Below are 23,344 nucleotides of genomic sequence, written 5' to 3'. Positions count from 1 at the left end.
ATTAAAATAAATGCCTCTAAGACAAAAATATGCTCTGCCAGCTTTGCTTCAACAGAGAGAACACCTGTCATTCTCTGTGGTAATGTTCTTGAAGAGGTTAAGTTTCAAGAATCTTATCATTATCCAGTCAAGATGGAGCTGACATCAAAGCGTGAATTGACTTTGCACTTGTTTACTCGCAAAGAAAACAAATGGTCCAAAATTTTAATGATGGCCTAATTTAATTCTCAACCCAAATAACATTTTCTTGCAAGTAAATAAATCCTATTTCAATCACATAAATGAAAAATTCCCAGACAGCATTGAATTACAGAAAAGCATGTTACTGACTTCTATACTTATGTGCTTAGATGTATGCATACACTAACACGAGTTAAAATAGGGTCATGACATGAAGTTGTATTTGTAACTCTGTTTTAATTAACTCATTAACTCGCAAATAATTTTAATGGAGTTTCAAGGATTCAAAATCATTTACAATCATTGTGATGGATGTCTGAAAAATTATGCCTTTTAATCATCATTTGAAAGTTATTTTACTTCACTGAAAATTAATATCCAATATCAACATTATCATTTTGAGGATTTCGATGCCTATGTTCAAATTCAATCACCAATATTTTTTTAAAATAATATGGTCTGCCTATCCAAAAATATAAGAGAAAGGACACAATGAGTTAAATAAATATGGAATTTAAAACTCACATACAACACCAGGTAAGGACAATTTAGATGGGTTCCAAATTAAGACCAAACAAAGCACTTTACTGTAACAATATTATTTGAAGTATATAAAGTGAATATTTATCTTTTTAAGCATCGCCATTTTTAAATTATTTTAATTTGATAATTTAAAGAAAATGTCTTAATTTTTCCGATTTCTGAGAATTTATGACTTTTGGTTAATTTTTACTTTCTGCTTTTCATTTACAAATTTACATCTAATATTGAAAAATTAAGTTGGCCAAATTTTCAAAATTATGCTTAAATAATATTTAAGCGGACCAATAATTATTTGAGTTTGACTTGCTGTTTTTTATCATTATTGCACCATAGAGAAAGTGCTTGGCTTGAATATATTTCTTAAAATGTATGTTCCAGTTCAGCAGTTAATATGAAGACTTTTTCAATAGTTACTTAAAACTAAAAAAATATCTGAAGTTATTAATTTTAAAATTCTACATTAAATAATCTATTTCAGGCTATATGCATTTTGAGCTTTAATTTTACTTTGCTACTTTTCACTTTTAATTTCATTTACAAATTTACATTATTAAAAAAAAAAAATTCTTTTGTTTTTATATAGGTCTCGATTCTGATACTGAATTTGGTAAGTGTAAACTTAACATTTATTTTATAATTCAATAAGCCATCATTTTTTTTTTTTTCTTTTTTAAACTGCAAATAATGAAATTCGAGAATATTTAATAGAATTTTCTTTAAAATCTATTTGGAGTTATTAAAAATCTTATGAAATGAATTTCTCAGATTTACAACTTTTCTGTTTGTAGCGAATGTTCTCTATTTTAACATTTTTGTAGATTATGATGACGTGTGTGGCAAATCTGATACTGCTAGAGCCTCAATGTCTGAAAAGTATTCTGAGTCCAGTCATTACTATACAGGAGCAAAACGGTCTGGAGCTGCTACAGCAACTGCATCCAATGATGGTTTTATTGTAGGCACGGCCAAAGGTATGTTATTTTTTATCTTTCCTTTTCAAATATTTTTCTTTTTCTGCACATAGTATTATAAATCAGTAAGTTTAGTGTGCAGAAATGGATGAATTATAGTGAATTTCAATTTACGATTGTTCCTTTTTAATGAAATTGAATCTTGTCTTCTTATAAATTCTTTCTCTTGTGTCATTAGTAGTTTTTTCTTTTTTGTTTTCCCTTAATGCCTATCATAAAAGATCTTTAAGTGACAAAGCCTTCTTTCAACTGTGTACGAGACCACAAATTGGCTTATCGAATATACTAGTTTTACCTATTACAATATAACTGACTCCATTGACTAATTGGATGCTGGCCATCCATACAACGTGCTGAGTGACTGTCAGCTTCTATTGGTCAGTCACAGTAGTTGATCAGGTCTACCCGAAGAGCAGGGCCAACACAATAATGCTATTTGGCAAGTTGGATCCTTCTTACCGTCATCCTCCTACTAGTTATTCTTCCATGGTCAGTTCAAGGTAAATGTAGCTGTCAACCTTTTTGATCTAGCACAGGCCGACAGTGATCATGACACTGCTGTCATGAATATTGCACATTCATTTTGTTTTGTCACTAAACTTATTCATAATGACTGGCTGAAAAAAAAAATGCACCAGTCAAATATTTTGATTTTTTTTTTTTTTTTATCTCCTTTAGTTTGTACTTTGTAGTTCTATGCTTGAATTTGTTGGATGTTTTAATTATAGATTAAAAATTTTCTTTTGCAGGTGCAAAACGTTTTTGCATAAAAACTATAAATACTGTTACAGAAACTGTTCAATGGTTAACACGGGCAACGGCTCATAATGTTACTTCCCTGTAAGTATTAAACTAAAACGATTTTGTTAAATTGGAATTTTTTTCTGTCTCATAAAAGGAATCCTAGTTCAAAATGTTAACATACGTGAAATAATTCTTTGTAGCATGTAAATAATAATGCTCTCATTTTTGTAATTGTAAAATACATCTTGTAGATGCTCTTAGATCGTTCATCAGTGAAGGAACTGCTTTCATTGTAGGTTTTCAGTTTTCAATTAAACTTGCTCAACCAGCAACTTAAGCATTTCTCAAAAGAAAAATGCCTCCTCTTCCTCAAATGCACCACATAAAGATTATAAACTAAATTTATAATTGTATGTGATAATTATAATGAATGGAAATATTAATAATAAAACATTATTTCCTAGTTTTAGTTCTTCAGTCAAACCTCTTTAAAATTACTTTTATTTATTTTGAAAGCAGTTAGTCATTTTAATATAATTATTAATACTTGCATAGTTTCCAACTAAGATAATTTTCTTAAATAATTTCTGACAGTAAAAATAAATTTTAACAATTTTGCTTGCAAAAAATTCCTTTATACAAAATAAATTTATAATTGAAAATTTTATACTATACTTACACGTGTAATAATTCAACTGAACACTTAAAGTTTTAAATTTCATCAAATTAAATATAAAAACTTTTTTCTTTCCAATTAACTACCTTTATAAAAAAAACAAAAACTAATTTATAGTAATTCCATCCTTGGAAAAAAAAAAAAAAAAAAAAAACAGATGGACAATGTATGACAAATACATCAAGGGATACTTTTTCATGAGAGAGAAAGAAAAACAAGAGAAAGGCGTTATGGACTTTTGGTCACACTTGTATTTTTGTTATTCATTGTCCAGGCAGTGTAGCATAAAACTACTTGTGTGTGTGTGTATATATTTAACAATGCCGACTCCGGAGAGGTGTGGTTGGAGATTGCACAACTCTTGTCACAAAAATTTCACATGCAGGCACCCTTATAGTGGGCATACAGTCTGTCAAGATTGAAAGAAGCTACTATATATATATATAGTAAGTTATAAAATATATATGGCGATTAAGCTACACTGAATATTCCACGTTTCATCCACTCTAGGACTCTTCAAGCTTCTTCAGTATATTAATTTTATGTGAGTAAATGAAGTAGTTTTATATATATATATATATATAAGGTTGTGTTTGAAGGCTGTCAATCCAGTTTGTGGGGAAAAATGATTAATTGTAGCATGTTACACTTTATGTACTTAGGACTGCTGTGTTCGTGCTGCTGGATAACTGTATGTGTACGTAGATTGGTTACCTTGCTAAAGTGTATGCATCAATATGTATATGCATACACACATGCACACATATGTATATATTTATTTTAATAATTGAATTTATTTTATTAAATTCTTATGTGTTAGTGTAGTTTTTTACATTTATGATTAAAATGGAAAGGTTAACCTATTTGATATTATTTTGTCACTGAGAACCCCTTTAAATAAGATTTTTTTTTTTTAATATCAAAGTTACTTAAAGGCGTTAAGGCGTAACTACTAAAATATTGGTCAAATCCTATTTCAGTCACCTAAATTCATTCCAAAAATACTCTCAAACAAATTATTTTACTTAAACTATATTTCGGGAAAAGAAAAGAAAAACCATTTGTATTTTAGATGGCGATTCATTTAATATTAAATAAATGAAAGAATTAAATAAGGTAGATAGAGTATGCCATAGTAAAACAGTCGATTTTATGAAATATAAATGAAGATTGTGAGAAGCAAGAATTACCTCAGTCAAAAAGGATCAGTTTCCTCTGACTGACAAGGAAAAAGTAGATACTGAATTTTTAATTATTCATTCAACAAAATTAAAATTTTGTTCCATGATGGTTTTGGTTTTGATCCTCAAAAATTTGACGTTATTCTTTTACACGCACACCCTGTTTTCATGACCTATCATCTTCTGCTAGTTATATATAAATAATAGACTATCAAAGTATTATATGGAATGGAGGTTGTTGAACTTGAAATACTCTAACAATTGTCTAATTGCAATATTTGGACATGTTAAATATTATGTTAAAAATTTATTATAAATCAAATAAAAAATAAATTAGAAGATGTTGTAATGACAATTTTTAATATTAATAGAATAAAAGTATAAGTAGAATTAAATTCATGAGTGTTGATTCAAATACTCATTTGGTACTTGTACAGTTTAACCAAGACATTAAAAAATGAAAATATCGAAAAAAGTTTAAATTGTATGTAGCCATTATGGAATGAAGTTCTCCGAGAAAAAATTTCACTTAATTTCATCAGGTAGTTTTTTTGTTTTTTTTCAATACCTTACATAATGGCTGACTTCAATGCGCTCTTATAAATACGTGTTTTTCTGCTGTAAAAACAAAAAAAAACTACTCAATCAAATTAAGTGAAATTTTTTTTTTTTCGGAGATATTCAGTCCAAAACGGCTACGTACAATATAACCTTTTTTCGATATTTTCATTTTTTAATGTTTTGATTAAACTGTACAAGTACCACTCATTTAAGTTGAAATTATGATTGGTGTGTTGACCCAAATAAATAAACCAAATGTGATAAGAGATTATTAGAAATAAAAAAAAATTAGTTATAATCAGATATATCTATGGTGTAAATTAGAACATGAAATAGGGTGGTATAAATTTTTACATTAACTAGGTGTTAATAATTTTAGTTTGGAATTATAGGTTAAAATAAATTAAACTATTAAATCATCATATGGAATCGAGGGTGTGGAATTTCAAATATTCTAAGTATTGGTCTGATTGAAATATTTAAACGTGCTAAATATTAGTTTATATTACAATTTCAAATTATAAATAAAGCAAAAGGATAATTCGGAGAGTAAGAGAAGATAAAATATGTTGCAATAACAACATTAATGATCCTAATATAATAAAAGCATAATTAGAATTAAATCAAATATTTAATATCATACTCATTTAATTAAAACAAATTATTCCATGATTTAAAGTATTTTAAAAATAAATAACAGTGGAAATATGATTTATTCAAGTTAAAATTTACTAACCAATTTAACTAGTTTGAGGAATAATTATTAAAACTTGATTGAAGAATGTTTGTATATAACAATTACAGATTGGAAAAAAGTGTTAGAATAAGACTTTCAAAGAATTAAATTAAAATAAATCAATAAAAAAATAGTAAGTAAATAAAATTTTATATTAAGCTAATAAGGTTATAAATATATAATAGATCAAATAAAAATGAAAATTCCTTTTTTAATATTAATGGAAATAAATTAAAAACAAAATAAAATTAAAATAAAATTGAACAAAATATACAAATTAATAAATATATGAAAGATTGAAGTAAAATACGTCAATAATAATCAAGTAAACTTTAATACAAAAAAACAGCTTAAAGAATATTGAATACTTTATTATCACTGTTGAATTTATGGATAAATTTAAAATTATGTATGGAATCTAATTTTAATGTATTAAGGATACAATAAAAATTAAGATTATATTTGAATTCAATAAATTAGATTAGAAAATAATTATGGAAGGAAAACAAATAGACATACCAGCTAATCGTTGATTCGAAAATTATAATTTAACTTGGTATATTAAAAGATAAAAACTCATAGTATAGATTAATTTATATTGAAATATTTTTAAGTATTATTTACATAAACAGTATACTCAATAAAAATACAAAGTGAATTAATAAATGAACAATATAAGATTAAAAATAATAAAACTAGATAAATATAATTTATTAATGATTTAAAAAAAAAAAAAACTTTGTTTAATCTAATAAGATTGTATAAACGGAAATAACTCAAATTTGAAAATAGATTGTCACCTTTTAACAGAGTATAAACAAATTACAATAAAAAACATTTAAAGGAAAATCCTATATTAATGTTAAGAATGATTAATTACAAAAATAATTAAATGGCAATAAGAGAATTTTAGTTAATATAGTAATAATTTTTAATTAAAAATAATAATAAAATAGAATTTTATAGGCATATAAAATTTGGGTCTAATCAAGAAATGTTATTACCGGAAACTAAATTCAATATATTAAGTAATTAGTTTATTATAAAAAATAAATTTAGACATATGTCTATAATATAATTGTAATATCTATTACAATTAATATTATTTAAGTAAATGTATATAGATTAATTATAAATAATAAAATAGTGTATGTCAGCATGTATACAATTTATCAATACAGAAATTTATATTTTAGTAACTTTACTTGAAAATTCAAAATGGCATAATAAAAGAAAATATAAAATGTAATTACAACTTCTCTCCCAATTTTCGGGTTTTGTAATCTTGCCCATATGCATATTATTTTCGTTTAATGAATTGATAGGTGCTATTTCTTCTGACGAGTTTGTAAGAATGGATTCATCGATTGGTATAATAATTGGCACTTGTACAGCTTAGTCAAGACATTAAAAAATGAAAATATCAAAAAAAAAAAAAAAAAAAAAAAAAAGGTTATATTGTACATATCCGTTTTGGACTGAAGATCATTTAATTTGATCGAGTAGTTTTTTTTTTACAGCGGAAGAAGCTGAACAACGTGCCACGGGGAGATAACTCAATGTAAAGTGCCGACACTCCCTTCCCATCTTTAATTGTAGCTTTTCTTCCTAAAAATCAAACCTTTTGCTCGGTATCATAAATTGTTTTTTCGCTGTAAGAAAAAACTACTTGATGAAATTAAGTGAATTTTTTTTTCGGAGAACTTTGTTTCATAACAAATACGTGAAATATAACCTTTTGTCGATATTTTCATTTTTTAATGTCTTAACTAAACTGTACAAGTACCTAATAATTAAATGAATTATTTTGCTATACGAAACAGGTGCTGTCAAGAACTCTGCATGTCAACGTACTTAAAAGAATAACTTGTAAGATGGTCTACATCTTTAAATTAGTAATGTACACTTGTCATTTATTTCTTAATTGCTCTGCAATTACATTTAGCTTCATAAATTAAAGGATTGGTCTAAATGAAAAGTGAAATATAATTGAAAAAAAAACATTTCCACAGAAATATCTGTATGCATGTATGCATGCGTATACATATTGACGTATACATTTTAGCAAGAGAACTAATCTACATGTAGATCTCTCTTGGACCATTCTCATTATCCAAGACAGATATAAACCCTGCATTAACACAGTAGTTATTATCACTCCTAAGTACACACTTATAAAGGTAACACACAAAAATTAATCATTTATATATGTAAAATGTTTTTAAAAAGCTATAGTAATTCCTAACAATACTTAATATTCATCATGACTCATATCCTAGAAATTGATTTGGCACCCCAACTGCAGTACTGACTTCAGAAATTAATAAAAAAAAAAAATAAAACGAAGTTAAGCCATTTACAGACATTTCTTTTCTTTTTTTTTTCCTCTGAACAAGAAATTTTACTCTCTAAAATTTGGGATATTAACACCTGCGATCCTGTACAACACATTGTTAGTAAATAAACAAGTGAAAATCATAGAAAATTCCTGCTAATATTATCATTACTCATGTCAGTGTTTCCCACAAACTGCATTGACATAGCCTTCAAACATAATTCCTTTCACACTACGCACAATGCCTCAAGCAAACTACAACATCCTTCTCTCTCTCGCTATATATATATGATCATTAAAATATTCATAAACAAATATATTTGTTAGGAAATCCTTCTTGCATAAATAAAAATAACTTATTACTTCAGTTATTGTTGATGATAATATAGCATAGTATTATTTTATCTCCTTTCAAGGTGTTAATTGTTTGTAAACTGTTGTCAATCTTTCTAAATGTTCAGAGACATTAAAAACTATTAATGTCATTGAATTAGCATATAAAGAGATGGCAGGAGAAATACATGGATAGCTAAGGAGAGAGAGACAAGCTAATTTGAATAATTAGAGGATATTTATTTAACACCTCCATCCCCAAATAAAAAAAAAATACTATAGTATGTATCATTAAAATATAAAATGAAAATTTAGTATATATCATTAAAATATATAATAAAGATTTCAAGAAAGATTGATTAACTTGGCTTTAGTATAATATCTATCTATCTATCTATCTATATATATATATATATATATACTAGGGCTGGCCATAAGTAATTAACTTCTGCAAGACTACATATAAAAATAAAGAATTACAAACACTGGAATCAAATGTTTGAAACTGCCCGTCTTCCTTTAAGATCTGTTCAGTAAGTTTATTTTTATAATTGTAAAAGCCTTATTTGTTACAATAACAAAATTCCAAGTTGAAATCTGTTCAGATCTATAGTGTTTATACCTTAATACTCTTAATTAGGGTATGAATAAACAAGTTTCTTTAAGTTATTTATTTTCATATGTAGTTTAATAATTATCTCCAGGAAGACATATGGCCAGCTCTATACAGGGTCCGCCAATGAATCGAGAAGATTTTTAAAAATTAATTAGTTATGAAAAAAAAAAATACATTTTAACAACTTTATTATACATAAATGGAATCTACATTCTTTACCATTTTTTTTTTTTTTTAATGAAGAAGCAATGGGGGGTAGCATTGTGGGAGGGAGGGTAAATCTTACCTTCTATCATGGAGCAGAAGATGGGTGAGCATCGTGGCTAAAACAAAACTTAAGGTATTGGGCGGAGGAAAACCCTTGTTTGCTTCATGAGAAGTCCCTTCATGCTCAGAAAGTAACGGCATGTTGTGCTAGATCTACAAGAGGTATTATCGGCCCATTTTTTTTTTTAATGAAAATGAGGCTGGTTATGCAATCGGGTTGTAAATGCTCAGCACCATGTTTAGATGATGAATAACTTTTCTCAAACACTTTTCTAACAAGATGGAGCTACAAGTTACACAGCAAGAATTTTCATCGATGCCCTTATTGCTTTATTTCCAGGATGTGTCATTTCTCACAACAGAAATATCCCTTGCCCCCTCCCCCTAGTTCACCTGATTTGAGTGCTTGTGAGTATTTTATCTTAAAACGAAAGTGTTCAAAAGTGACCCGCTTAGAACAGTTCCGGTTCTCAAAGAATGCATTGCAAACAAAATTGAGGCAATACCAGTAAATATGCTGCAAGAAGTCATGGAGAACTTATACATCTGAATCCAAGAATGCCATGCCACGCCACTAATGGTACCCATTTGAAAGGAGTAATTTTTCAAAAATATTGCTTATTCATCTAAAAAAAATATGTATAATAAAGTTAAAATGTATTTTTTCAATAACTAATTTTTAAAATCTTTCCAATTTATCGGCGGACCCTGTATATACAGGAAGGTGTCAGTAAAAAATCCAACGTGTTTCTGTTCTTTCACTTTCATGCCATCTTTCTGCTTTTCAATTCTGTTTATGTTTCATCTTGTTGACAGTGTTACTTCTCGCCGACTTTGCTGCTGTTGCCTTCCAATATTGCTTTTGTTATTGCTCTTACCTTTGTTGCTAAGTGGATTATGGGCAATTGGTAAGTATTGTTCTCATTGCTTTCTCACTACTCGTTTTCGCTTTCATCAACTCATTGTAAAAATGTTTTAGAAAACAAAATGAATCTAGTGAAAGTGGATAGAGCTAATGTTAATAAAGGCTAAGAATCACTATTTATTCATTTGTTTGGAAAAGACATTTTCGAAAATAATTATTGATGTGTATAAAAGGTTTATAAGTGTTTATTTTTCCATTATTTAGTTTTAAATATATTTTTTTAAATTTTTTTCAAATTTGGCAAGAAGAAAATGGGAGAATTGGGACATTCTGATCCACATTTGGCATCAATTGAAATGAATGGCTCTCGTCTTCAGGAGGCCTCAAGTTTTGACAAGCTTCTTGGCTTGACCATTACTCCTGATCTTAAATGGAACACGTACATCAAATCTGTTGCCAAGGCCGCTGGAAAAATGGTGGGATCTTTCTATCGATCCGGTAGATATCTCACTGCTGATGCTATTCTCTATCTATATAAGAGCCAGGTACGTCCAAGGATGGAATACTGTTGCCACATCTGGGCAGGAGCTGCTAGAAAGGACTTGTCCTGCCTTGATAGAGTTCAAAATAGACTTCGTAGCCTCGTAGGAGATGTCCTTTTCTCTTCCTTGCAACCTCTATCTCACAGAAGAGATGTTGCGAGTTTGTCTCTGATGTATCGTTATTTTCATGGAAAGTGTTCGACTGAGCTTCAATCTATGGTCCCCCCTCGCCAAACTTTCACAAGAAACACTCGTCTAGCTGTAAACACTATCAATAATTCCCCCCACTTTTTATCTGTGCCTAAACCTAAACGTAGATTCCATGAACAAAGCTTCTTTCTTAGAACTGCATGCCTGTGGAATTGTCTTCCGTTTTCCTGCTTTCCGGCTGACTACAATATGGTTGTCTTCAAGTTTAACGTAAATAAGTTCTTGATGAGCCGTTCCATATAAGTTATCAAATTTACCAAATTTTCATTACTAATGATTACTATATTGTCCAATTTCTACTGTACACTCTTTAACCCTTATCCTTGAGTGGCCTCTTGGCCTTGATAATGTGGTGATGCCTATGTAAAGAGAAAAAAAAAAAAAAACCCCAGGATACGGTGGCCTTAGGATATGTTTTTTCAGGTTATGATGTGAAATACAATGTTTTTCTGTCCCCTGGTTACGGTATTTGCCCCACCTTACGGTGTTATTTATAATTTGATTATATACATGTGTATTATATACTGTACCGTATTTTGTTCATTTTTTATGCCATATCACAGGGTTCTACTTTGTGTGTATGTATATATATATATATATAATCAATATTATCAAAATTCACTTTTGAAATCCTCTATACTTTAATGAATACTATTTTAACACATTTTTCAGAATTTTATATGTTATTAAGTACAAAAAATAAAAAGTTCAATTTTGAGAGGGTTAAATATCAGGAGAAAAATAAACAAAAGCAGAAAAGACAGTTATTGGCACAATATGAAAAATTGAAAAATAACAATTTTCATAATATTAATAAAGCTAAAATAAACTTTTCATCTTTATAAGTTGCTGCAATAGTTATCTAAAGTTTTGATGAGACTTGAAAGTTTTTTTTTTTTTCTGAGATTTTCTTCAATGCGCTCTGATTTTTGTAGATTTTTTGTTAAGTTGACATTTCCAATGATTCAAGTCAGGGTTTATTGAAGGTCATGATCAAACTAATTTTTTTCTCAAGCCACACAATCTTTAATTTAGACATTTTGTAGATCACTATCTTGCTAGAAAGCAAATTTCTGACCTGATTTTGTGTTTTGTAGATTTTCATTCAGAATTTTTACATAATCTTTTGATTTAATTATTCCTCATATTTAAATTAAGTATTCGGTCCTCAGTAAGCTAAAACAGCCCCAAAACATAAAGCCACATCTCTATTGGCACTGTGTTCTTTGGGAGGACAGCGCCATCTTTGTGCCAAATTTTTTATACATCTTCATCTTAAAAAAAGTTTAATTTTTTCTTGTTTCTCTCTTCATTCCAAAATAATTTTTCTTTGTCCAAAAACGTTTTGGCAAAATTAAATCCAACAACTTGACGTCGTTGTCAGTTTCCATGCAACCTATTCTAGTTAAACAATGTTGTATTGTACAAGTACTTACACATCATATCTAAACTTTTGCTTACATCTTTTTCAAAAAGACCCTTTAGTTTATATTAACCTCCAGACACAGTTTCTATGTAGTTCTAGTTGACAATTTGCATTTTTTTTTTACTTTCTGGAAAAATTTCTTTTGTGCCAAACAGTTTGTCTTTATAACAATATGTACCATATATTTAGGGATAGCTAACCTGTTTAGTGCTGTCAGTATTTTCCAATTTGTGGAATTTATTAATTCTGTTTCCAGTCATCGTTTATCTTCCCCATCTTGTTGTTCATGTAAGAATAAAACTGGTGACACTTTGTGCACCATGTGATTTTTTTTGTTAAAATTATAAATATTCTAGGTTTCACCAATAAAATGATTATATGTAATAGTTGTCTATAGCTATGTTTTCTATTTTGTATATTTTCCTGCTTCATTTGCAGCTGACCGATCAGATAAGTCATTTTTTCAGAGAAAATCTGAGGTAAGCATATGCATTCTCTCATTAAATAACTATTTTATGAATATTAATTGAATTCTATCGTTATAAAGGTATAACTAAAATTAACAAAAGATGTCTTTCCTTGTGTAGAAATATCTTTTGAAACATTTGTAAAAGTAATTGATAAATGGTTTCTATTTAAAGTTTTGAATGGACAGTTTGAAAGCTTAATTGCAGAACTGAATAATAAAAAGGAAAGTTTTATAAAACTAGTTTTACTTTATCGGTGTTGCCTGGGGGTAAGAGAAAAATAGCTGGCTTTATGAAGTAATGAAAAATAATTTTGGGCATTTTTTAATTCATTTCAGTAGTAAAGAATGTGATCAAAGGGAAATAACTCCTGGCATAGTTACTTTCTTTCAATTGTTAAGAATAATCAGTGAATAAGAAAAAAAAATTTCTACTTTTCCAGAATAAGTATTTTTAGAAAGAAACTGGTATGAAATAAAACATGCCAATAATATCAGAAGGAATAAATGAAAAAATAGGCTATTTCAAATCGAGTATCATTATGTTAGATGTTGAAAATTCAGCAAGAAAGGCCTAAGAGGCAACCATGTGTAGGATGCTATTTGCATTTTTTGTCTGAATGAATTATGCTTAGATACAAAGGAAATCTTTTAAACTGATTAAATTATGTGGTAGTGAATTTTTAAGCTATCAGTTTTTCATGAGTGTCCATTATTACTTAAGTATTGTATGTTAACAATAAATGCATGAATGTATTGGTCCCCCGATTTATTGGAGAGGGACCTATGTTTTCAGTGGTGTCCGTTAGTCCGGACTATTGCCAGATAACCGTCCATTAGTTTTTCCTGAAATTTTGCCACAAATTATATTTCATTAAATAGATGTGCACAGTAAAAAAAATTTTTTTACAAAAATTCCCGTTGCGCCCCCAGTGGCTCAAGAGGTAAAAAAAGTCCCAAAATGCCACAAAATAACACCTTTTGATCCATCCATTAGATTTTTTTAAAACTTGGCCAAAATGTGGAGCCCATTGTTCTTAATATAAATCTAGTATAGATGACCCTGGCAAAATTCTGGTTCGTGACCCCGGGGACTTTTGGTGCTAAAAACACCTTTGTGGCTCTTTTTTTTATATTTCTCAACAAAAACTTGATGGGTCTGACTATATAGTGGTTTTTCATGGTGGTCAATTCAAATATATATGTGTTAAGGCCTGAAACTGCACCATTATCCATTTACACTGGGATTCGGCATCCCCAAGGGCCCAAAGGAGGTAAAAAAATGTCCCAAAATAGCCAAAAATGACACTTTTTGCCCCATAGTGTTTGATCCATCCATTAGATTTTCCTGAAACTTGGCCATAATGTCGAGGCTATTGTTCTTAATATAAATTCAGTACGGGTGACTCTAGCAAAAAACATGGTTTGCATCCCTCTGGGACTTTTAGGGCTAAAAAAAAAATGCCTTTTTGGAGCTCTTTTTTTCATGTTACTCAAGAACTTGATCTGTATGTGTATATAGTAGTTTTTCATGGTGCTGAATTTAAAAATACATGTCTTAAGGCATGACACTGCATCGTTTGTCCATTTTCACTGGGATTCGGCATTCCAGGAGCTCAAAAGGAGTCACAAATGCCCCCCAAAAATGACACTTTTTACCTCATAACTTTTGCCCCATCCATTAGATTTTTCTGAAAGTTGGCGAAAATGTGATGGCAATGTTGGCCTTTCACACTTCTCACATTCATCATTTCTTTACTATTTTTTATGGCATCATCTCACATGCAGCACAAGAGGGGGACCATGCACGTGCGGCTTTTTATATTAGTAGTATAACTATCAGTAATGGAATTTGCTGCTGAAAAGAAAGATAGCATTTATTTTAATGTAGGTTTGTTGCTGCTAACAAATATATCTGCTATTGGAAAATGTTCCTTGTTGAATAAAGTATATTCTGAAAGAAATGAAATCGAATGAACATTTATTCTGAAGAACATAGTGCAAAGATTAGAAAAAATTTTCTAGTCTGAATCAAATATTGATTTGTCAGATTCAGTCTTTCAAAGACAAAATTTCAAGTAATAAATTAGCTTTGTTTTGTTATATATGAGGTAAGAATAACCAGAGGTGTATGCATTATTTTAGAATTTTGAAAGCTAAATTGTTCAATACTTTTCTGTTTATTTAGTTATTAATTTTAAATAAATTAATAATTGATTTTTAAAGATTTTTTTACTTTTACAAGTCACACTTGTTTACTCACATTATTTAATTTTAATCAACATTTTTTTTATAATAGATGATTTTCCTTGAATCACACTCTAGTGATTCCCAATTGGCACTTGAAAAACAAGTTCAACTTTTGATCTCACAAATGCAAGAAACGAAACTTTTAATCTCACAAATGCAAGAGACAGGAGGGAAACAGAATGAACAACTGAGCCGTGCTGATGTCGCAAGCATGATTAAGGCAATGTCTGCAGAACAACTGACCATTTTTATGGGTAACCTCAAACAGAATGACCTGAAACAAAATGAACACTTGGTAAGACCTTTTCATTTTACTCTCACACATTATGCTTCCATTAGTATCTCTGTAGAAACATCATACAAAGGATCATTTCAACATTAAATTTTGTTTTATGTATTTGCTTTATTCAGAATACTATGCTCATCTTGGCTGATATATTCATGTTTTGGTCGATGTAACCTCAAACTTTCTTTCAAATATTTTTTTATATCTTTGGCAACAATAGTTGAATATATACATATAATTTTATTTGAATTTTGTATATTTAGGCAGCATTTTTTTTTTTTTTTTCACTTAAACATTAGAGCTGAAAGTTTCTGTTTGATTATACTTTTTAAAAAAAAATTTCCATTTTTATCTTGTGTTGGAGTCAAAATTGTTGATATAGGTCCCATAATTATTACTCGTAACGTTTTCACCAATTCAGAACGGCATCATTGGCTAGGATAAGTGAAACACTTAGAGAAATGACAGTAGAAACTTTTAATAGTAGCAGATAGGTGTCAGCAGCTGCTAGGTTTGGTATGGAGCATGGGTGAGCCAGTTGCTGGAGTCATATTAGGCAATAATCACTAAGAATAAATAATACCTTTACTTGTTTATGGCTAACAGAGTAAGAACAATTTATTCACATATGTTAAATGAAAGGTTCTGTTAGAAATTTCATACAGGTTTAAGAGTTTGATAGAGATAAACAAGTCTGCATAGTAGATTCCCAAAGTTGGAAAGATAAACCTTAAGGTCAATGTTACATTGACCAAAACAATATAACAACAAAAATGAGGAGTTTGAATACAAATTGCTAATCCTCCTTTCAGAAATTACAAAATCAAATATTTTCTTGAATTTTGTATTTAAAGAAAACTTTAGTTCTAATTTAGTTTCAGTTTAAAATTTAGTAGGATGGGGATATAAAGGAGAAAATGCTGATCCTAAAAAAATTCAGTTTTAGTATTTTATTGTGACCCAAATACACGTAACAAACTAATGATTGATGTCAGTGTCCTTATCTGTATATTAACATCTTTATTTATCTACAGTGCCTGATTATTTAAAAAAAAAAAAAAAAACTATTCAAAGGTCTTTGGTTGAAACCTAACAAGCATTCTGTGTAGAAACATTTTTTTTTTTAAATTGTAATCTTATAATTGAGATTTGGTCTCAGTTTTGTGTGTTTATACATTTGTAAATTGTGTCCATCTATATCTAGTAGGAAAAGATTGGTAAAGCTGTTTTAGTAGATTGTTGATTTCTTTTATTGCTGCTATGCTTAAAAGAATAACAATGAATATAAAAAAAAATATATTAATTGCTTAGTTCCAATGAATGAAAAGACGGAGAGTAGAGAGGACACAGAGTTGACAATTAAATTCACTAAGCATACTTTTTTATCATATCTCACTTAAGGTCAGTTAATATTTTCAGACACCCATACAGTTACTACTGCAATGTCCATTCCAGGATTTCACCTCCATATTCAATGTAACCATGCCCTCTACCAGATGTGATTTTCAGTATTTATTTAGCAATTGCTGTATTTTTGTCTGCTGTGACTAAAAAAGAATGCACCATTTTTCTTAGATGGATCCATTCCATCTGCAATTCAAACAATGGAATATTTTTTTCAAACTAAAGTTTGATGGATGGAAAGTACCTCTTCTGAAAGTTCATAGTCTCCTCTAAAAACTTAAGTATAACTAACCAACCTAAGAAATATGGGTCCCATCTAAAAAATAAGACATGGATAAAAGGTATTGATAAGATGCAGATATTTATATTAATCATGACTATATCTTTACGTATCAATATTGCACTATGAACTAATAAAAGTGAAAATGCTTCAATTTTATCGCTGCTTTTAAGATTTGAACCCCCAACCTCTATATTAGAAAAGAGAAGCTGTCATTTGGTCAGAGGAGAAATCCTTCTAGATTGAGGCAATTTTTATTCTTGTCCCAGTTCAAGATGTTCCTTAAAAAGCTGGATTTTCCCCTACATTAAAAATTCGACTTTGTGTCTAACCTTACCCTTTTAGGAAGGCAAATGAATAATCCCTCATCTCAGCCAAATGTTATAAAGTGGAAACATAAAGGGCAAAATTTAATTTGCTTGAATCCTTGGTGTTATATACAAAAAGAAATCTATTATATAAAAGGCAAAATAGGCGTGCGAGTTTTTGTATGTTTACGAAACGCTTTTTTTTGCCGGGCTTCTCAACAAGGTTACTGTTATGGAGAAGTTTCCTTATACTCCCTAGATTATATCTGATTCAAAAACAGACGTCTCTATCTTTATTTTGATTGAGTTTTTTTAAAAAAATCCTTGGTTTCCGGTGTTTGTCTTTCTTAAATAAAGTGAAACTAATTGAAGCAAAGCGATTTGCCTGGCTTTCGTGGCCGGGACGTCTTGAAGGCAATCAGCTTTGATCAATGTAGGGGAAACCTTTCATATCAGACAATTGTTATTCATTCGGACATTGCCAGAGCTCTCCCTTTTGGTGGGGAGCTGGTTTTCCCCAACATCATGGGGAAACAAATACGGGGCAGAAAACTGAAAGCCTAACTAACCTCCAGCCAGACGTTCATTTCTGCGCCTGTGTGAACTGATTCACTTAACTTTTTGATTGACATTGCTAAATTTGAACGCTTTTCATTTCCTGTCATGTCATAGCGTAGCGGTAAGATGCCAGGTTTTCTTTCACTTTCTTTTCTGCCTTCGTGTCGCGGGTTTGAGCCTGCTTACTACCACTTTCTTTTTCTCGGTTAAGCACACACCTCCAAACACCTGGGCAACGCCACCAGTGTGTGTGTGTGTGTGTGTGTGTGTGTGTGTGTATATATATATATATATATATAGGATCACATATATAACTATGAAATTTTTGTCGGTGCAGCTATACCACTATAAAAATATAATAGGGATTTTGGTGCCAGTTTGTAGCAAGCCTGATCAATACTAAATGAGTGACCATTTGGACATATCAGGTGCTCTATGTGGAAAGATGACATCATTCATGCAGAAACTAATATCCTCAAAGTTGTTGTGAATTGACAACCACAGAATAGAGGTTATCTTCTATAAACCTGAAAGCTGTACATAGCAAGAAGAATAACTATTATGAACTAAGGGAAATAACTCCTTCTGGAGTAAGATTGGATTATCTGTCCTTCATGGGTGTGACATCAGTTGTATAATAGATAATACACATCTTTTTATCTGTGTTCATCAGAGTTCTTTATAAGATATAGCAAATAACACCAACCTACAAGGTATGTGATGTGGGATAAAAAGAAATTTACAAGTCGGATTATTCGTTGTGTATTTATTAATTGTAATAATGACAGAAATGTCATTTTATTTTGTGTGTTTTTATGTGTATAATTTTTGTTTTCAGTCCTTATAGACTTAAATAATTTTTAGTTTTTTTCCAATCCAGAGTACCTCTTTTTAGAGAACTGGATTTTTCTCATTAAAAATCGATCTTGTCTAATTCTGTTCCAAAGGAGAAGCAACTAAATAGGGACAAAGATGGCGGTCTTATATTTTGCAATAGCATTATGATGGCAATGATGAGTTATCTGATTTAAGTATTTAAGATATTGCAAGAGTTGTGGACTTTAGGATGGGAAACACTAGACAATGTTCCATGCCTTTTAAATTTCCATGAATACAATCATTGTTCCCTTTCTCATTTTAATTAAGACTCTTACAAATTATTTATTTTCTATTGTGACATTCCAGATGAGATTTTGTTTTTTGTTAAGTCTCATTATTATTAATGTCTCTCATTGTGTCCGTGTATGCATGTCTATGTATGTGGTTGTGTTACCACTAGTATGTGTGTGTAACGCCACCATACGTTTTTTTTCTGTTTCTTGGTCTTCTCTGATCGATTCTTCCTGTCACTGGTCAATGCTGTAAAAGAACATCTGACAAAAACATAATGCCGATTTTCTGGCATGGATTATTTTATTCGTCTATGAGTGAACTGGAGGGAAGGGGGCATCGCATTGTTGACTCGCCTTTTTTTTTGTTCAACACATTTTTGCTTTGCATATGACCTGACACGTCTGCTTCGCCCAAAATCGAAAGGCAGACTGCTTGCATGCAAACGAAAAGATATCTTTCTCTCTTTCACACTAACCAAATGACATTTCGAATGTCATTGTCTACCTCAACTACATACAACATTTGACATACGTCAACACTTAACCCCTTGAACTCTTTTTGCACTAACCAACCTGTCAGCAAAATCACAATTTCAAACATGCCGGTGTAACCCGGGATAGATTATATATCACTATAAAAGACTAGCTGTCCTTATCAGGCATTAGTCTTTAACTTTTTATGTATTTTTATTTTTTTAATCAGATTTTGATAATTAAATTACTAATTGAACCAATTATTTGACAATGGGTTAATTGTTTTTTTTTTGTTTTTTTTATCTCTATTTGTAAAATTATTGAATGTAAATAGGAAGGAAACCTTTTTTACTTTGAGAGACTTGTAATTTCCCCCTCCTCACATTTTGTCCTGCAATTCTCAAATTCCATGAGTGATGCTTCTGACAAAGGAGGAAAAACTGCTGTTTTCTGGATTGGTTGTTTTGTGTTAGTGGTATGTGGAAATGTTCAATCCTTTCATAATATTTCTCATTCAACTGTCAATCTATCCATCTCATCACATTTTCTTTTAGCTTTTATAAATGGTATCTCATTAGTTTAAAAAAAAAAAAAAAAAAAAAAACTTATTAAATTTTACTGAATCTCAACTAATTTATTTTTGGTTTTATTTTTTTTTATTTTTTTTTTTTTCTGAAAATTCTAGATTCTTTCATTATTCTCACTGCCATTTAATTAGTTTAATTACTGTATGATAAATATAATTCATAGCTGCTTTACCATTTGGTATGTACATGTAGATTTAAAATTAATATTCTGGCTGGATGTGTATAGATCGTTTTTGCTCTTTTTTTTTTTTTTTTTTTTTAAACAGCATTGGTCTTATTAGTTGACGACTGTTATGTGTTTCATTTCACTGCAACATTAGACTCTGTTGATTATAAATCTTTGGAAAACAATAAGTTATGGTAGATTTCCACCCAAACTTCTAATTGAAGCCGCTGACTCTCATACTTAAAAGTCTGATGTTACAGAGATGAATCAGACTTCTTCAATGTGCAGACTTGTGTGTTTTCCTCTCATCTTGTTCAATTACATTATTAACAGGATCCTTGATCAGAGCAGGGACTTTGTTGGCATACAAGTTGAACTTGATTATTCCATTACCAACCTGGACAATGCAGACGATGTTGCTATCCTTGACAAAATGTACTTTGATAATCAGTAGGCATTAAATAATGTCAATACCACTACCAAATGCTTGGGTATGATGATTGCCACCAGAATCCCTGTCAATCTCAATAGCATCATTGTCAAAGAACAGTTCAACTATCTTGGCTCAACTTTTACAGGACAGAGTAATCTGTAGCCGTCATGTTCGCACAGCCTTCTGCCACTTCGAAATAGATTGTGTTCTTGACAAGAGATAAAACTCACCAAAATTGAAGATGCTGAGCGTTGGTACATACAATAATACCATATGGCTGAGAAACCTTATCAGAAAAGATCTTCAATCATTCAACATGCACTGCCTTCAACACATCCTATGTATTTGTGTTTCTAACCAAATCCTAAACCACATCAATGCAACACCATCAATACCACAGAAATTCTACTTAAAAGGAGATTATATTGATGGTCTAGTCACATTCTTTAAAATCCTACCGAGGAATTCTTCTACAACTTGGTAAACCCAAGTGTACTTGTCAGCTGGAGAAAATACAGACTCCGCTAACTTAAGTTTTAGATTGGAACAGTGAAAACCAACATGAAGCTGAGGGATGTGTGACACAATGAACTCTATTAAAAACAGTTCAATCCACAATGCTATTAGATTTATAATTTGAATTTATGACATGCTGTTTGTCTGGGAAGTTTTGAATGCATTTTGTATATTTTTGTTTTTTCATCTAATCTGATTATCTCTTTATTTCAGGAATCTTGGAAAAAAGAACATTTGACACATTTTGAAGCTGTGAATGAAAAATTGAAATTCCTTATGACAAACGTTGAGGTGAATAAATTGACGTTTTATTCTAATTCTGCATGATATGTTTACTTTCAAAATATATGAACATTTTTCTCTTCATCCAACAACAAACTTGGATCATAAAATGCACAAAAAAGAAAATGACAAACCATATAGGATATGTTATTGAATAACAAATGATATGAACATCAATGAACAGTTGGAATAAAAAGCAGGCAAATGCTACCTAATTAAAGACAAGCAGTCAGAATCGAACATGCATATCGAACACACATACTCAGAGCAGAAGCACTTCGTTCTAATCCACTGAAAAAAAAATACGAGAATCTCTACTTGTATATGACGTTTTGTGTGGGTATGTGAGTTCATTCCCTGTAGACACTGAAATAGCTGAGCCAAAGTTTTAGAAATTTCACACAATTGTATTTTATGTTTAAGAGTGTTCTTAGATAAGGTTTATATTGGAATGCTTCTGGTAAGTATCAATCATTGAAAAAAAAATCTAATTAAAGAAGGGACACTTGTACAGTTTAATCAAGACATTAAAAAATGAAAATATCAAAGAAAAGGTTATGTTGTACGTATCCGTTTTGGACTGAAGATCTCCAAAACAAAACAAAAATTTCACTTAATTTGATCGAGTAGATTTTTTTTTTCTTTACAGTGCAAACACGTTTTTATGATGGTGCGTTGAAGACATTTTTTTTTAACATGCCATGGGGGAGATAACTCAATTTAAAGCGTCAACACTCCCTCCCCATCTTTAATAACTAGCTTTTCTTCCTAAAAATGGAACCTTTTGCTCGGTATCATAACAAATTTTGTTTTTTTGGGGGGGGGGGGGGTCTGTAAAAAAAAAAAAACTACTTGATGAATTTTTTTTTTCGGAAAACTTCATTCCGTAACAGATACGTACAATTTAAACTTTTTTTGATATTTTCATTTTTTTTATGTCTTGATTAAACTGTACAAGTACCAAAGAAGGAAACTTGATTTTGGTGAAAACATTGTATTTGAGAAGCTTTATCCCTGCACAAGCAGAAGGGTCAGACATATAAAATGAACAGGTTCTTTGATAAGATGGGCACGTTTAAAATGTTTCTGTTAAAAGCACAGTTGAAAATGATACTTGACTTTTGCATTTTAAACTTTAATTCAAGCCATTATATAAAAATAATTTTTAAAAATGAACTCCAAATTCTCTAGTGCAATGTTAGACTATATTATGGATTAAGTCACTGAGAGGAGGTATGTGTAGCTTTCTCACAGCAGACGGTCAACTAATTTGATTAAAAAATGGGCAATTTCACCAATTTCGATGATAAAATTATTGGAAGTGTGGAACATTCATTGATCCTCATTCAATCCCAGACAACGTTGAGTATCCTTACAAGTAAATACAAATTCTTACCATGCTGTTAGGAAGTGTGCCTAACTCTAAAATAATAGATTACCATAAAAATAAATTACTTCCAACATCTATAGAAAAAATTAAGATACAATTAACTAGAATTAAATGACTATTTGATAAATGCATTGTATGGCATAAATTGATATAAAAACTTTGATATGCCTTAAAACACATAAAAATCATTGGCTAGAAGTAGAATTTCAGTTTGCACTATAAATCTCTAAAAATGTTTGTTTTTCTTGGCCTTTATTGATTCCTTTCTAATTTTTAGTAAATATGCAAGTTCACAAATTTATGATTTTCTTTTTTTTTTTTTGCAGTCTATGAACACAGATTTTTTGAGTTCATTAAAAAGGTAAGTTTTATTTTTCACATCTTAAGTTTTTTACTATTTCTCTTCTATATTCTCTCCGTATATTAAGTACGTCTTATACTGATGTGTTTTTTATTTGTGTATAATTTGAAATTTTCTTCCTGAAATAATTTCATTTTTATTTTTCTGTTTAACTCTTTGCAATACCCATCCAATATGTTCATAAAGAGATATTTGGAAATTTTAATAGAGGTAAGAGATTGGATCCTCAAATACTTTCGAACTAGCATATTAGTTTGATAAGTGTTCAAATAGAGATTATAAAAC

General features: G+C 29.9%; 1 protein-coding gene across 4 annotated transcripts in view; it reads left to right on the top strand.

Moving 5' to 3' along the window:
- The window catches only part of LOC145252703 (uncharacterized), a 118,853-nt gene that overhangs the window by 81,905 nt on the left and 13,604 nt on the right, over positions 1 to 23,344 (top strand). For all 4 annotated transcript variants that reach the window (XM_080112530.1, XM_080112532.1, XM_080112529.1 and 1 more), the window contains 8 exons: positions 1,307 to 1,330; positions 1,542 to 1,694; positions 2,444 to 2,534; positions 9,960 to 10,051; positions 12,625 to 12,665; positions 14,952 to 15,197; positions 21,240 to 21,317; positions 23,025 to 23,059. In XM_080112530.1, coding sequence (XP_079968656.1) covers positions 1,307 to 1,330; positions 1,542 to 1,694; positions 2,444 to 2,534; positions 9,960 to 10,051; positions 12,625 to 12,665; positions 14,952 to 15,197; positions 21,240 to 21,317; positions 23,025 to 23,059 — 760 coding nt within the window. The remainder of the gene's footprint in view (positions 1 to 1,306; positions 1,331 to 1,541; positions 1,695 to 2,443; positions 2,535 to 9,959; positions 10,052 to 12,624; positions 12,666 to 14,951; positions 15,198 to 21,239; positions 21,318 to 23,024; positions 23,060 to 23,344) is intronic.

The sequence above is a fragment of the Euprymna scolopes genome, chromosome 29 (assembly GCF_053919585.1).
Source record: "Euprymna scolopes isolate OS-2025 chromosome 29, ASM5391958v1, whole genome shotgun sequence".
NCBI classification, from domain to species: Eukaryota; Metazoa; Mollusca; class Cephalopoda; order Sepiida; family Sepiolidae; genus Euprymna; species Euprymna scolopes.
Note: the sequence above shows the minus strand (reverse complement) of the source record. Positions and strands in the feature narration are given on the sequence as shown.